The sequence below is a fragment of the Botryllus schlosseri genome, chromosome 14, assembly GCF_051294905.1.
Source record: "Botryllus schlosseri isolate E-star chromosome 14, Bs_hap1, whole genome shotgun sequence".
NCBI lineage: Eukaryota > Metazoa > Chordata > Ascidiacea > Stolidobranchia > Styelidae > Botryllus > Botryllus schlosseri.
Genome location: NC_137249.1, coordinates 15,302,720 through 15,319,755, shown reverse-complemented (window position 1 = coordinate 15,319,755; position 17,036 = coordinate 15,302,720). Strand labels below are relative to the sequence as shown.

Here is a 17,036-nt window from a genome sequence, read left to right as displayed (position 1 = left end):
TCGCCTGCTTTTTTCTATACTATTTTCTTTTACTTTTCATTCAGTGTGCATGCCTCCTCTTTACATCGCCTAGGCCAAGGTGGGTGTCCAATTGGCAATTTCATAGACTACTTCAAGTCGCTTCGACACCTTGCTATCTTTCATTGTATCGCATTTTTGTGGTGTATTGAACTTATAAAATTGCTAGTAAACCAATGATGATACAACTTCTCCGCATTGCTCTTCGACTGAACCAAAGGCCGTAATTTGCGTGAGGGAACATGCCATGACATTTTCCAAAACGGGATGCTAGAGTAAACAAAAGATTAGCATCTCATTTCCATAGGAAAACTATCATTTGCATCTCATGATGCATTCGAATACTATGCTGTCCAAAATTTATATGTTCTGGGATGCATCAATATGCATTGTGCATGAAGCTCTCTGCACCTTTCGCATAACTCAATTTGCAGTTTCTGAAAGTCCATGCAAACGTATCATGACCGTTTTCAAAACTACTTAGCCTATTTACTTGAGTAGATTTGAAGTCAGCAAATTCTACTTCTACGTCAAGTAGTTTTAGGTTGCTTATGGAAGAAATACTTCTACTCGTACTTGAGTAGATTTTTGCGTCGCTACTTCTACTTCTACTTGAGTAGCTTTCTTGACTACTTTGACCACATTTGGATGTAACCACAGGAATTCTTCATGGGTCCAGATTTCGTTAAAATAAAGTTTTTTCACGTAAAAATTTGTCAGTTTTTATAAGTCAAAAAGTTTTTTTCAGCCAAACTACTTCGTAAGGACAGACACTTCCAACCATAATTGAAGACAAGTAGCAGAGATGAGCAATGAGCATGGATTAGAATTAGGATTTTGGAAAACCGGATTTGTGAAATTTTGGCGGATTTGGATCAATCAATCAATCAGGTTTATTAATATTTTCATCGTTTCAAAACATCACAAGACTGCGATACAATGAAAAGATAGGAATGTGTCGAAACAACTTGGAGTAGCCATTAAGATCAGACACCCACCTTAGCCTAGGCCAGTGGTTCCCAACCTTTTTCGACCCATTGCCCCCTTTTCACTCAACACCAATCATCGCCCCCCAACTTTTGTGTATCGAAATTTGGGCATACAATCTTTAATCACCGGCGGGTTGACTAAAAAAAGGTCAACTTTACGGCTCGAAGCCTAATTTGACACTTTTGTAACTGAATTTCCGTGGGTTTACTAAAAAAAGGTCAGCTGTTTGGACGCGTCATCGCCCCCCCTCCCCATCGCCCCCTTCGCTATTTTCGCCCCCCCCGTCGCCCCCTTTGTCCATTTTCGCCCCCTATCGCCCCCTTCGTCATTTTCGCCCCCCTAGAACGCCAAATCGCCAAAGTTGGGAACCACTGGCCTATAAGGCGAAGTAAATAAGAGGCATGCACACTGAATGAAAAGTAATGCAGAGAATATAAGACGCAAGCGACAAAATGAGGGGGCATGTGGCGGAGGGCGAGGTCGATGTTAGGTCGTGGTCCGGTAATCCTGAAGACTAGCTAGTATTGATTTAGAAGAAATTGCTGGTGTTTCGACTTGAATGCGGACATGCTCGACGATCGACTGTCGGATAGCCGGCGAGATGCTGTTCCACAACTAGGGTCCGGCATACTTGATAGAGCAATGCGTTTTCCTGTATTCAGTCCTGATCATATGGTAGTTGTTCTTCGTTGACGCGCGTGTGCTGTACTTGTGCGCTTTTGTCTCCGAGGTGAAGTAGTCGTTGATAAATTTGAGGGACATTGACTGCAATGGAACTGATACATAATCTTGGCAATTTCTAGCTTCCTCATATCTTCTAAGTTTAGAACACCAAATCTTTTGAGAAGCGATTTATCAGTTGCGCATCCAGGCCCCCGTGGGGCTTTGGCAATGATACGGATGATCCGATGTTGAAGTTTTTGCAGTGAGTATTCTCGCAGGCAGTACCCCAACAAAGAATTAGGATTAGGATTTGAGATTTTTTATGAATGGATTCGGATTATGATTGGATTTACCGATTTTAGGAAGATTGATGTAAAGAAGAGGCATGCACATTGAATGAACAGGAAAAGAAGATAATACTAAAGGATAAGCGACAAAATGAGGTGACATGTGACGGAAGGCGAGATCGATATGTCACCTCGTTCTTGAAAAATTATTCGAAAATTCGCTCAGAGCAATTGCGAAAAGAATAATTTTTGAAAATAAAGCAGTTCATATTCTGACGTTGATACATATTTCCCTATGACCGTAGTACTATAGATAACTAACCTACGTAGGTTAGTTATCTACAGTAGTACGCACCTGCACATTCTGGGCTTCTGCATTCTGCAGCCGGCGCTGAGGTCGACATGCTTGAATGGTCGTCGACACGTCAGTTACATCTGATATAATTTTTGTGCTTCACATGAATGCGTGCAGTTTGCGAACTTCGAGTAGGATTAATTAAAGAATTTTTCTGAAAATAAATGCACGGATATTCGGGTATGAAGCTATTGCTAGGTATTGGTCTGATGTTGTCAGTTGTGTCTGGTGGCTTCAGCTATTTCGTAACTGTGGATGCGCATGCAGAAGAATGCTTTTTCGATCGAGTCGATTCTGGAACGAAACTGGGATTAACATTTGAAGTAGCTGAGGGTGGATTCCTAGACATCGATGTTGAGGTGAATAGATCAAATTTATTTATAAGTAAAGCCGTGTACAGCTACTGCCTTGGAATTTATTGACTCTGATTAGTCTAGTATATGAATAATATAATTTTGCTAATATTTTTTATTATTCCTGTTTCTTGTGGCGGTGTTGAATTCCTTGATAAATTACACTGTTCTTGTGTGTAGTCGCCTAAAATTAATTGTGCTCATGTGTATAACTATGATCTCGAATCAATTTCTGATCTAATCTAGTAACCAAACCGACGACCTTCACGTGATAACCTATATGAAATGATTCCTTTGCATCTCCATCAAAGTATATTGATGGTGCAGATGAAAATAAAACTGTGATCTCCTCCTTAGAAGTTGAAATCATACTCCATTCCTCTTGTAGAAATAAATCGGATGTCATAATTTTCATATTTGAGCAATCCCTCAAGTTGTAGGTTTTCATTATTATTTCAGACTAACATATTATAGCGCAGCAAATGTTGTCAAGCAGAGCATTTGGTAGATAGCATGTCTTTCATTATTACGATCATGCATCACTAGGCCTATAGGATTCACTGTGACAATAATTGCTGGTGTAATCGAGCCACAGAAAGAAATAAGCCTACATATGCTATCTATGGCAATGGTTCTCAACCTTTTCGACCTCTTCGCACCTTCTCAAAGGGAGAATAGTTTGTGGCACACTCGTGTGCACTGTTCAGCCCTTGGTTCTGATGGCCGGACCAGAAAAAAGGGCAACACCTTCGGCAAAACCTATATATCACCCTCATTGTCCAAATATTGACCTATTATTTAATTATCACCTCCCAAAAATGCTATTATGCGTCGGCGAGGTGGCATTTCACTGCCATTGACGAATAAGCCCCTCCCCTACGTCTCTGTGTTGTTACAAAAAAAAAACAGAAAAATATCCGATCAAGGATGAATGCAAGGAACAGAATGAAAAAGAGTGAGGAGCTTGAATAAATAACGAACAAACACTGTTACACCGGGCATTAGGTTGAGGGATACCAGATTGAGACCGTATTTGGTTGTTTCGAAAATCTATCTTTTCATTACATCGCATTGTACAGTGTTTGTCCTGACCTTAATTTTTGTTTTTGGTTTAGCACTCATTTAGCGCATTTTCAAGCGGCACACCGTAGACCCACTGTGCTATGGTATTATTGCTGGGAGAGTGAATTTCTGTCAAATAGCCTAAACTTCTCAGTTTAAATTATTCGATTACTCTTCATACTGCTCATTTTCAATAGTAGGCTACTATTTTCCATTGATATATTGATATTCAAAACCTCCCATTCCGCCTCGAGTATCACTTGATGCTTGACTAATAACAGTCGGTCATCCCTTGGATGCTGCTGTCCACATGTCACATGTGCTCACTGCTCATATTCTGCACTCCATTGTATGAAACGCAGAGCACTGATTCGCAACGATCCATCAAATTACAACTGCCTGATGATTCATAGCTAAATATAACAATATTTGTGAATTGATGTGTATTGTTTGTTTCCTTCCAGGTTTCTGGTCCTGATGGCGAAAGTATTTACAAAGGCACAAAGGAATCAAGCGGACGATACACGTTTGCTGCGCACAAGGAAGGCATATACAAGTTCTGCTTCAGCAATAAAATGTCTACAATGACTCCGAAGATTGTCATGTTCAGCATTGACGTCGGAGACACGCCGAAGTCCGAAAGCCCTGAAAGTGATGGTAAAATCCAATGACGACTTCAGCGGACCGCGACCGCTTCTAAATGGGATGTTGTTTGCAGATGAACATCATGACAAGTTACAGGCGATGGTCACCGAGTTGTCAGTTGCTATGACGGGAGTCAAGCACGAGCAGGAATACATGGAGGTCAGAGAAAGGATACATAGAGCAAGTATGTAAAATTTATGCTTTATTCTGACCGGCAGCCCAGTAGAAATCTTCAGGAGCATTGTCGAATATGCCATAGTAACAATTTTTTAATATAATGCTCCAATAAAGGAGGACCACCTACTGAAGCAAATCACATATTTTGTTCAGTGCTGTTTAGCTTACAAAGTCGTTGGATTTTCAATTACAAGATTTCCAACTTGTTATGATGTCGCCGTGGAATTGATAGGTCATTTTGTGAAAATAGTCTAGGAAGTGGTAGGCTACTACATTTAGTACAGTCGTGTGTTGGTGAAGAAATAGGCCTAAATAATGAGTTCACTGGTTTCTGTTAAGTCACTCTTAATTGTCAATTTGGAATTGCTATCAAGAGTTTAACGAATAAACGATGTTTGGAGTTTAAGCTAACTGTAATTATTTTGATTTAGTACTAGCTATTAAGTGGTGTGTTGAATGCCTCAATAAATTCCACGTAAAACGTATCATCATTTCACAACTTCCAAAGTTAGCTTTATAACATCACATAGCTTGTTATTTCAACATGTTTATTGTATTCCAGTCTTACTTCATTCGCAATTTGTATTCATTTTCAGTCAATGACAACACCAATTCAAGAGTCGTTTTGTGGGCGTTCTTCGAGTCTGTTGTACTCGTCGCCATGACGCTCGGACAAATATATTATTTGAAGAGATTTTTCGAAGTGCGGCGTATGGTTTGAAGAATTGTTACCGATATTTTTCTATTTGGGTGTTATGCGGAGTTTTTGTGCGAAGAAAAGCTTGTGAAAACGACCCCATTACATTTGACAGATCATTTTACGAATAAATGCAGTATGTAGGTCGGCACATAGTCGAGCGGGCAAGCTCAAATATACGAGAAGCATCATAAGATGGCTACTGTTCACTATTTAATTATGTCTGTTACAACCGTAGAGAATGCACAGTGGCACTGCGGGTATCAGTGTGTACCAGCTGAACCTTTAACAATCGCCTAGTGCACATGCACATAGCGTATTCGAACTGATGCATATTTTTCTTTATTGGACCGGGGTTCGATAATGTTGATATTTGTTGGCCGGGATTTAGGCTCCTATCACGGTATGAGAATGGCGAAGAATAAATATAGTTGCAATTTAATGTGTTCTAGCTTGAACGTCACTCCGCGCCCCCCTATAGAGGATAGTAAGAAGACAGGACAGATCATTGTTGCCGACCACAAGTTTCAACTTGGATGACAAGTCGATGAGCTGCTTTGAAGACGTCTATTTCCTGTGTTGGCTTGCAGTAGTGCTTCATGGTAGAATTGATCAGCAATTTATTCTGAAGATGCCAATTCTCAAACCGAGGTGGTATGCCAGGTGGTATTTGCCTTGCTTGGTGCCGGGATATTAGTTGAGTAGCAGCTTGATGTGCATGTGTTTACAACCAATAGCGCACTTACTTGAAGACATACATTAGCTGATGTCATACAGTCATGACTTGGCCTGCAGCAATAAATTTGTTGATCTGATTCGGTATATGTTCCCGATACATAGTGGGGCACAAATCCAAGTTGCCGTGCAGTAATTGCAAAGTATCCTAGCGCACCTTCAATGTCGTGTTCAATGTACGCCGTACGGTGTATCGTTTGTACATTTGTGTCAGATCTACAGGTTCCAGCAAGCGCTACGTATGTTGGAGTCGAAAAGTAAAAAGGGTGTTCAAGTCAGCCGCAATAGATGGATGAAAATGAATACAAATGATCTACAGAATCTCTCGGTTTCTCAAGATGTAATTCTGGCATTTTCAGAAGCAGTGCACCAAGACAATATCATTAGCAAAAGTATTTTTATCAAAAAATCAGAAGGTGGCAGCACTTCAGACATAAAAATTGAGCAATATGTTGACCGTAGCGTCCGAAAGAGTGTGCCACTCTGAAACACGACCCCTCAGTCCGGTCTCTGTTAACGCTGAATATTTTATCCCGTCTTATCTCATTCTCTTGCTTCCACATGACAACATACTGTCTTGCAGTCTTACGACAATGCCTGGCAATCCCACAGGAAGCTCATGTATGACCAGATGTAGCAAAGTACTTGTTTGAAGCGCCATGTTCTTTCAAATAATCCCATCCGTTGTCGAGAAAATCCCGCTTTGTCATCCAGACGTCGTTTCGGTCGGCATTTTCTTTAGCCCACTGTCTCGCTCCGTTGTATGCGTCTAGACTGGGGTCCGTGGCTTCTCTCACAATGATCTCCGAACCAAAGGGTCTGCACGCAGTCAGCTCGGCCACGATTCTTTGCTTGAAGCCACTGTACTGCGTGTTCCCTCCTGCAGAAATCACGTAAAACGGTCATTTCTTCAATTCATCCGCTTATACATTCAGCCATATCGAAATAGAAACCAACGTTCAAGCTAGCTAGGAGGAGAGATTAAAGTTGAGCACTTTCAAATAGTCCACTCACTCTGTAGAGGGGTCGTTACTTATAGCATTTAATCGAAGAGGGCTACTCGCAAAATCCATCCTTGCGACTAACACAAAATGGCTAATGACATCACAAAGAATCTTCGAAACTGTATTTAGCCGCCATGATATTTCACGGGTTCTTATGAAATTTCACTCGCAAAGGTTGTGCAAACTGACCACAAAACTCTGCATTACAAAATCAAAATGGGTAATAAGTACGTGTATTTACTCAAAAAACTTCCCAATACGAATCGAAAGCAGTCTAATAACATAAACACACGGCTAAGTAGGCCAAATCCACTTGAGTTCTCTAAAATAGTAGGAGCGCTACGTTTCTGACCACTGCCCACCTCTTGGTATAAGAAGGGGTTTTCATGCTTATGACTCACCTGTTATCAGCACGTTCCTTGCCATTCTGCTGCATTGGTCAGGATCGTACTGACGAAAAATCGTCTCGAGAACATCACCGACGCCTGCTTGTTCGTACCCGACCAGCATTGGTTGAAAGATTATCTCCAACGCCTGATGCTTTTCGATTCGGATCGGTACCTGTCATGGCAGCAGGCATTGCGGGCGAAGTAGACCAGTGAAAAATTTGGTGACAAAAGTCAAACTGATATCAGAGGTGGTCAACGGAACGTATTCAGCGTTGTTACTTGCAAGTAGCAGTAGCAAGCATAGACGCCGTACGCTAATTTGTGCAGGCATGCGGGTTTGATGATGTCACAAATAGGTGAATTTAGGTGAAATTCATAGATTATATAAATGCAAAATATATATATTCACTATTAGAGCATTACCTAGTCGCTTATGTATGGTGACAAAATTATAATAACAAGCAGGTGCGTGGTCACTGCCCAGCCGAGTAAAAGGGGGTTAAAAAGGTAGTTTAAAATTATTTCAACTTTACCAAGTTGCATCAATTTATCAGCGTAACGTACATGCGTAAATGCCTATAATACAAGGATCAGATAAGCTTTCTCCTGTTGATGAATTTACGCATATCATGTATACAAGCGGCAGTATGTAAAAGTAAATACCTTGAAAATTATTTCTATATCGCATAATTCACCAGCTAATTAGGGACGATACATACCTGACAGAATTATGCGTATGATCCAAACCCAAAAAAATTACTAGGTATGCGTGGCCTACCCAGCACACATGGTAGCAAGTTCCAAGTGATGTCAAAACTACTTCAAATGGAAAAGTGGTACAATATCATCCCACAACTATTTCCTGATTATAAAAATACAAATTTCACTATCCCTATAGTTGTGTGTGTACCTCTAAGTAGAAGTGAAAGTAAATTAGTGCGATCCCACAAAACCTACGTAAGATAAGTACTTCGAAAACATCCACAATATTGTGACTTTGAAAAACAAAAATTCTCTGCAATGTATAGCATAATAAACTAGTCACAACGCTATAATTGCTGGTCTCAATAAAGGATAATTACAATCAATATCACTTATCCGAATTACCTGGCTCGGCAGAATGCAGTTCTGTTGCAGAAATGTGATCTTCTCGTGTGTGGATTCAATTTCTTTGTGCAGCTAAAACGGAATCGGCGTATGACAATATAGATTACACGCGCATTCCTACTGTAGACTATGTAGACTACATTCCAAAAATGCCCAGAAAACAATTATTGTGTTGTTGCCGAAGTAGCCTACATATAAATAATACTCGGTGACGTATGGAAATTGTTATTTTCATGTTAGACCAAACACACCTGAAGTACATTTAAAAAAGGTTGGATGAGAAACAAGGTAGCTAGAGCTACGAGCTATAAACTCCAGGTTTCCTCAGACAAATAACTGACATTAAATATTTTGGAAATTTCAAACCGGATCGCCATGAGCATATTAACACTGCCAGCACGATTTCGAAACTGTTCTATGTGGCTTTGGTAGAATTTCACTCACACACGCGTCACAAATCAATTTATAAGCAACTCTGGACTTCAGTGCATCAAGTCACTGTAAAGGACTTGATAATTCCTTTCAAGTGGAAGCACTCTTCTATTGCCCAACCCTGCCTGGTCATACTCCGGCCTCATGAAATACCTTGACGATTTTTTTATTCAGGTGGTCAGCATCGCGTAGCCCATAGTCCGCCAATGTTTTCGCAAAGGCCTCCGTGTTTTCATCTTCCAACTCGAGTATGCATTCCAGATCATAAAGTCTGCACTCCATCTGAAAATAGTCCTTTCTGTTCTCCGACCGATTGTGAAGTGCTTAGAGATTGCAATTCTTACCCGACGCAGTTTTTGACCGAGCATAACGGTGACTTCGCACGGCGGGTTGGGAGCTTGAGAAGCTAAATTGAGTATGATTACATTCAAAGTAGATAACAGCACTTTTGAAATCATACAGATTCTGCTTCATTTCCTACTAAAGTAGCATCTGTGACCACCACTGCAGATGATTGCGCTGCTGTTTGTGAACGTGATCAAGTTGCAGCGTATTTCATACCATCAGAGGGAAGACTCAAATACAAGGCTGTAATTCTGAGGACAATTCCTAATTTGCAAATCTATGTCCACAAGTGGTCAAAGTAGTCAGCATTGCTATACAAGTAGAAGTAGAAGTAATGATGTAAATTTCTACTCAATTACAAGTATAAGTAGCGATTTCCGAGACATGTTAAAACTACTTCCAGTAGAAAAGTATTTTTAAAAGTAGATACGGATGAGGTGTCGCATACTTGTAGTAGTAAATAGGGGGTGGATTTCTTTTAAAATTGCAAGATAAATTGTTTTGGCAACATAAAAGTATGGATGAAACTACAAACGGGGAAATGTTATAAAATATATACTGTTGCCATCTGAGTATCACTCTAGACCAGAGGTCTCAAACTCAAATGTGCTCGCGGGCCATTTCCTAGTTTTTGATGACGCCGCAGGCCGCAGCATCAATAATCAGGATATTCAATGTATAGGTTCCAACTAGGACTTATTTGACGGGTCCTTGCAGACAGGCATTCCACAAACATCGTGGAAATGTGATTTACTATTGCATTATTCATGCTTGACACGAAATATAATCACATTTTCAAATATTTGAATTTTTTTTTGTTCCGGGCATACTTTTTCTAATTAATAAGTTATAGACATAATACGAGAGGATGCATCATGAAATCGTAAAACTGTCGGGTTATAATAGTGCAGCTAGTAGACCTTTGACGTGCCACAATGTTATGTAGTATATTTTAAAATATACTGAAGATTGATCTGAGATCAGAGCATTCGAGCGGTGTAGCCTAACTCTGATTTTGTTTAAGTCCTAATAAATATAGGCTATTGTTATTGCCAAAGTCAAATTAAATCAGCGTTAGATTTTGCCTTTGATTATTATTGGAACTTATCAATAACATCTTGAATATAATAATTATTGAGCCACAGTAATAGCATTGCTTCTTAGCCTTTTTAGCGATCGTACCCCTTGTGCTTCCAGTGAGATTTCTCATAGAGCCTGTCCATTTTCAACACAATTTCTGATGGTACCTATATTAAAATCAGAAAGCCCATTCACACCAGACTATTTTCCAGTTGAATAAATTTGCCAAGAAAATATTCCACAGCATATAGGCCTAGGCCTAATTCCACAATGAATCTCACACACCCTGATGTGGTGCTTCGTACCCCGATGGGGACTACGGACCCGGGTTAAGAACCCCTGAAATAGAAATGTCTAATCGGCGAATAATTCAATGGCGTTACAGCTGTAGAGCGCAGTGCTACCCTACTCGCCTACGATAATAACATGGACAAAGATAACAAACAGCACCCAGCATGTAATCAACTATACGTCACAGGGGTCCTAGAATGCCAATGGTTGCCATACTGACCTGATTATATAGTTATATACCCTGAGCAGCACAAGCTACGACCTTTTGATATATTACTATTCTCCATGACAGTTTCATAGATTGTTGCGCTCGTAGGATTAACAAGTCGCCGTTTCGATTCGCAAGTCCGTGTCTGATTTTAACGTTTGATCCGACTCAACTCGAGTCATTTTTATATAATCACCCAGTCAATCCGAAACCCAGCAATTTGACGAGGAGGTCGCACCAAACCAAATCACAATTTTAAGTCACGAATCATCAACGGGTCATGTTCTATCGTCATGAACTAGAAATGTGACGTAATAGCTGATCTTCTACCTCATGGTAGCTTCTAAAAGTGATGTGATAGTGAAGTGATAGTGAAAGTTTGTTGAGATTCCAGTGATTTTTGTAGTAGTTTTAAATTGAACTTTAAGCTCTTATACCTAAAAAATATATGGCACTTGAATATATTGTCGAATACTGGAAATTCCAAAATGCCGTCGCGGGCCGCACAAAATGCTCTCGCGGGCCGCGTGTTTGAGACCTCTGCTCTAGACTGAATCAAAACCAGAGCTATGTGGTCGGGGATGTTAACTCACTATTTGTACAAGAATTCGGGCCAAAGAATGCACAGATCAATGATATGTACCGATTGTGTGTTAGGTAGGCTTACCATAATTTGGAAATCTAAAAAGAGGACACTTTTTCAGAAATATCAGACTTGCAAAACCGGAGAAGAATTCTCAAAAACCGGTGAATTTTTCCCACTTTGAGATCGGTTGACTAAAAAGAGGTCATCTTTTCTGCTCAGAACTCAAAATACCGTTTTACTCTCCACGTTGCCAAGTGGATGACTAAAAAAAAAAAAGGTCATCTTTTCGCTCAGAGCTAAAATCACCGTTTTTCACTCCGAAGCCGGAGCCTCAAGCTTCACTTCTGTGCTAATTTGCGGCATATCACTCGCAATTTGTTCTGAATCTGACCTAAATTTTCAAAAAAGAGGACAAAATCTCAAAAAAGAGGACAAAAGGGCGTCCTCCGAGGACACTTTCAAAAAAGTCAAAAAAGAGGACAAATCCTCTTAAAAGAGGACGTATGGTAAGCCTAGTGTCAGGTGCACACTGCACAACAATACCACGTTACAAGTTGTTGGGGTCACCAAGATTACTTACACGTAACATTTCTCTCGGGAATCTGCATCATGACACAGTTCAACGATTCATACGCTGAGTCATTCCATTTTTTGATTTCGTCACCGTAATTTCCAGGGATTTCGCCCATGTCTCGAAGAAATTGGTCCATTCTAAAGGGAAAATTACCGATGCATGATATGATTCTGGGCAATCAGGAGATTACAACTCAAGTTCTAGGTGGCGGTGTTATTATGAAGGAAAGAGGAGTTGTTCCCATAAATATTCACTCAATTACGAGTAGAAGTATCAATTTCCAAGGCATGTCGAAATTGATGGAAGTACTCAAGTAGTTCCAAAAAGTACAATTGAGTGATGGGTCCCATAATTTCGGCAGATAATTGGATGCGTCTTCACGACTAACGCAATATGTCCCATGACACTCAGATTTGTATAAACTACTCGTTTAGCTATTTGACGGTCAACTTACTAACGTTTTTTGAGTAGTTTTATTTCTAGTTAGAGATTTTGAAAATTGAGTAGTTCTAGTTGTGAATATTGAACAGTGAGTAGTTCTGGTTCTAGTTGTGGATTTTGAAATGTGAATAGCTCTAGTCCTAGTGTAACATTTCAAAAAATATTAGGACAACTAGAAAGTATGTGTCGTCGTTTTGTATGAATCGAGATACTGGTGTTCTTTTCAACGATGTTTGTGCAGCCATTACTAGCTCAGAGTCGGGGTTGAAACTGTCCCATGCCTAACCTGAAACCCCGTCATTTCGAAATGTCGATTCTCTGTCTGATATTTCCGATAAAATAGAAATTAATGCGTTGCCTAGGATAATGAAATCCAATTTGGTATGGTTTATAACATTTAATGACACGGGAACACCTATGCCAGAGGTGGGCAATTATTTTTCTGAGAATGTGAAGCAGGGAATACGTTGGCGGGCTGAGTCAAAAGTGTGCACGAAATTTTGCGCCTTTGCGGTGTAATAATTTTTAAATGTCGTTAGTTCTAGTTGCATGTTTTCAAAAGTAAGTAGTTTTAGTTCTAGTAGCGCTTTCTGAAAATTTTTTAAAATATCACAGTTACCATGATACAGTCACTGATAGAAATGATGCAAGCATATCCAAAAACTACTCTCTACTTGCCTACAAAACTGTTCAAGTACAAGTGGAAGTAGTCTAAAACATAACCACACGAGCAAGAAATACAAATAGGCAAAACCTACCAGAAAAAGTAGAAGCAATTCATTACCTACTACCTCTGCCGACCTAACATACCTAGTCAGTGTGAACACAGGACTCAGCTTGGGGAAACGCAGCTGTAAAAGCCTTTGCAGATAGGCTCCGTTGTTGTAGCCACCCAGATTAATTCTCTGGCAATTCTTCAAATCCAAGACTCCCCCGACAATCGGCATTACGTGAGTAGATTGAAATCCTGAATATTTACAGGACATGTAGATTTCACGGAAAACTCATGTCAACGGGTCACATTACCTGAAGCAATTACCAACGCATCGTCTCCGAGTCCTAATTCCCTTATATTATAATGGAAACTGAACATGCTATCAATTCCATACGCCAGCTGCCGTCAGAGTCGACATTATTTTCAGGCTGAAATTGCCACTAAAATTTCGAAGCATTACCTTGGGTATGCCATAAGCTTCGAATAAAAGTTCGGACATCTGCTTCCTGCTATTAGTAGGATTGGCGGCTGCCTCTGTCATGACCAGAGGATGGCGTACTTCACCTTCAGAGTCGATACCAAGATGGGAAAATGTGTGGTCAAGGATGTTCTCCTGCAATACAGCGCAATTTCGAAGTGAAATTCTTGTCTCTGCTAGAGTTCTGACACAATGTGAAAGTACTGAAGAAGTTGTTGGCTATCTCAAAAAAATAAAGTGGAGAGGAAAGATGCATAAAGTAGGAAACCCAGGAGAATGGCTAGACACATCACAGGATTTTAATTGTCATCAGCCCACGACATCAATCAGAAGAGCGAAATGCATCATGATTACTCGCGCAGATACGCTAACGATGCTACAAATGAATGCATTTTCAAAATTATATTCCATGATCAATTGATCACGATACTAGCGTAGCGTTATATTGCCAAATTACGGTACATAAAAATCCAAGACTCATTTGCCACATAACAGAATTCGGAACGACATTCAGTTACATAAAGTGACCAAGTTATCTAGCTAGAGCTAGACACTTAAATGCTAAAATGGTGGATGTAGAAAAGTAGGAATAATTCAGTTGCACAATGCCTGTAAGCATGGAAGAAATGGCTCATTCATACCATTAGAATTTTGTTAATAGAATTAAAGCGTACTGGTGATGAGTGCGCAGAAAAATGTGAGGGCAGATAATTGCAGGGCATACCTGAATACCAAAGTTTATAACAACGTTGAAGTCGAAGGCGGTTCTGATCATCCACCTCACAGCCTCCAAGTCAGGAATATCATTACCAACCAAAATGTCCCAGTCTCGGTCTTTGCGGTTTCCCCTTGGAGGAAGGATGCCGGTATAATAAACATGTATGATACACTCATGAAAAACTGGTTAAACTAAGACATTAGTTTAGCACTAGTAGAAAATGGAAGATTTTGAATAATAGTTAAGTGTTTCCATATAGGTCACCTAAATCAATGGTCTGAATCTAATTTTCAAAATTAACACAATGAGCAATCGTATCTACAAGGAGGAGCAAAGTAGCTATTTTTGCAGCGGCCGGCTGGCCGCGGTTTAATTGCAGAACACATAATAAATCAATTCGGTTGACTTCAAGTATTCTTGAGCATATATCGCAAGAATAAGAAGAATTATTGTTTGTATCGCCCGTGTGGCTATTATGACCTGTGGTGTGCACTGAATATATCCACAATATGTGGAGATAAGTTAAAATTAAGGACAGATCTTATAAGTACCATTTAGTTAGTTGTATAGTATATAGGCTAGTTGTAGTTTCAACAGTGGTCTTTTATGGACCCCTTAAAACTAGTTTGCGGACACCAGGATAGAAACTCCTGCCTTATGGCAATGTAAAGATTAGAATCAGCAATGTGGCGTTACATGGCAACGTGAACGGTTGCTGTTCACAACGAGCTTCATATAAAAGCTCAGAATCTTTCAGGAGTTTTTTATGGTCAGGCAGCCTATCTAATTAACATAAGCTTACCTGTTCCTTGCAACCACATTCTTGAACACAAGCGACGGAGCATCGTTACAAGTCCACCCGGCTCTCAATTGATAAGACCCGTTGTCGATAACAAGGGGACAGTCTTTGGGGATATTTGCGGGATACTCACACACAATTTCTGGACTCGACTTTTCGTCCTCGAAGTAATATTTCGATTGTTCGTTCGCATTTTCCATGTCCGAGTGTTGTCAGGCATCAAGTTTGTGAGTTCGGGGTTAGAGTGAGACTCTGGTACTTTTCAATGACTTGTTTTTTGATTTGCAGCTGCTGTTTTAGAGATTTCAGCACGAGCTCTTGTCGCTCTTTGGTGGAGTCGATGCCACTTTCGGAGTTGATCTCCTGCTTTGCTTGCTCGAACTTGCCCGTCAGCTCCTTTACTTTGTTCGTCAGAGTTTCAATGTCTTGTCCGACTTCAAGCCTGAAACATGAATATGTTAAATCAATTGAATCACTAGGCTTATCAAAGCCAGAGGGTCTGTGATTGAAGGACTCAAACTGTCATAAATGGAGGGGCTGCAGTAATAACGCAGGGTAAAAACTTTACATCTTGGAGTGAAGGAGAGTGCAGTGCTGTTTGGTGACGTCGTGGATATATTGTGACGTAACCAACACAAACAATGTAAAAATTATCTCAAACGGACAAGTGCCTGTTGCTGAGGCCAACAGGGTCAGGGTGAATGGGAAAATATACATGATGACGTTTGACGTACAATGTTTTGATACATGATGATATATATGCTAACAAAAGGTTATAATCACCCATTATTTCATTGCATTATCAATTAAAATTCGCGTGATGATAACAAATAAAACAAAACTTAATTGCTAATTTACTGACTTGCTTAAAATATCGTGAATCTCGGTGAGAAAGGTAACGTCAAATGTCTGTCCAGTTTGTTGACTTAGCGGAACATCGGTGTTCATTTCTTCTTCGCCTTGAGCCAGCTGCTATTCTCAAGTTTATCTAGACGGAACACAATATCCTGAATGCAAAATTACACATAAACTACACATGTCACTCAAACGATAAAATCAAAACATATTTATATTGTCCATGAGGTGTCGTAATTGAGTATTTTGATTTTGATTGTGTAAAAAAACGTTGTGGTCAACATGAGTTGCATTTTTTCTGTGTGCTTGTGCATTTGTCTTCTCATTCAACTATATGCAGTTTTAATGAGTATCACACGAAAATCAAGAATTATTGTAATAAGAATTACTAGCGTTTGACAACGATCAAATGCTGAAGAACGTAGGCGTGGCTTACTCGGCGGACCGATCATTGATGTGTCTAATCTGCTGTAACGTACACTATGCTGTTGCACTATAGGTTAGTTATCTATAGTTGCAGTACTAGTGCTTCTGTTTACGGGCTAGATTACGATGATGAGAGGGGCCTGACGGTGCAGTGGCATTCCAAAATACCTATGTCGCTAAAGTTGTCATAAGGGTACAATTTATCTCTCGGGAAATCGAGGCCGATAATGTTCTTTCACCCTTTCATTCCCTAAAAAGTTTCACTTCGTGAGCTGTACGTTTAGTCGGTTTAGGCTACGTGTATCACGGTTAAATTAATTCCAATTCGTACAGAAAATATACTCTATAGGCTATGTGTAAACAGACAGGCGACGACTGACTATTTGAAATCCTGGTTTTCAAACCCATTTTGACATATATGCCTAATATGTAAATCACTCACTGAAGAGCGATATTGAGAAGTGCTGTTATGAGCCCAGAGTGGAACTGGTGCAAACGTCACACAGAACTTTCTGTTAAATTACATAATTATTCTATGCAGAAAAGATCTCATCACGTAGGATTTATTTCAAAAAATGAAACGAGATTCCATAGGGGTCATGAGCT

The 17,036-nt window shown here is 39.9% G+C and overlaps 3 protein-coding genes and 1 long non-coding RNA gene across 4 annotated transcripts; 1 reads left to right on the top strand and 3 right to left on the bottom strand.

Annotated features, from left to right (window-relative positions):
• Nucleotides 1-2,401: 2,401 nt before the first annotated feature.
• LOC145455429 (transmembrane emp24 domain-containing protein 2-like) lies at nucleotides 2,402-5,689 on the top strand. The gene is made up of 4 exons (XM_080333399.1): nucleotides 2,402-2,672; nucleotides 4,193-4,385; nucleotides 4,447-4,557; nucleotides 5,147-5,689. The coding sequence occupies exons 1-4, from the start codon at nucleotides 2,478-2,480 to the stop codon at nucleotides 5,269-5,271; spliced, it is 624 nt and encodes a 207-aa protein (XP_080189525.1). The 5' UTR covers nucleotides 2,402-2,477; the 3' UTR covers nucleotides 5,272-5,689.
• LOC145455431 (uncharacterized) lies at nucleotides 5,288-6,409 on the bottom strand. Its single transcript, XR_013920331.1, has 2 exons — nucleotides 6,353-6,409; nucleotides 5,288-6,306 (listed from the first exon to the last, which is right to left on the bottom strand). It is a non-coding gene; the product is annotated as an uncharacterized LOC145455431 (long non-coding RNA).
• A 3-nt stretch (nucleotides 6,410-6,412) lies between these two features.
• On the bottom strand, nucleotides 6,413-15,349 carry LOC145455428 (actin-related protein 5-like). The gene is made up of 11 exons (XM_080333398.1): nucleotides 15,153-15,349; nucleotides 14,357-14,480; nucleotides 13,615-13,767; nucleotides 13,466-13,553; nucleotides 13,250-13,406; nucleotides 12,005-12,135; nucleotides 9,259-9,320; nucleotides 9,068-9,196; nucleotides 8,483-8,554; nucleotides 7,388-7,547; nucleotides 6,413-6,862 (listed from the first exon to the last, which is right to left on the bottom strand). Exons 1-11 carry the CDS (start codon nucleotides 15,347-15,349, stop codon nucleotides 6,600-6,602), a joined length of 1,536 nt encoding a protein of 511 aa, XP_080189524.1. The 3' UTR covers nucleotides 6,413-6,599.
• Nucleotides 15,350-15,368: 19 nt separating this feature from the next.
• LOC145455430 (mediator of RNA polymerase II transcription subunit 9-like) lies at nucleotides 15,369-16,204 on the bottom strand. Its single transcript, XM_080333400.1, has 2 exons — nucleotides 16,012-16,204; nucleotides 15,369-15,591 (listed from the first exon to the last, which is right to left on the bottom strand). The coding sequence occupies exons 1-2, from the start codon at nucleotides 16,095-16,097 to the stop codon at nucleotides 15,369-15,371; spliced, it is 309 nt and encodes a 102-aa protein (XP_080189526.1). The 5' UTR covers nucleotides 16,098-16,204.
• Between the last annotated feature and the right edge of the window lie 832 nt (nucleotides 16,205-17,036).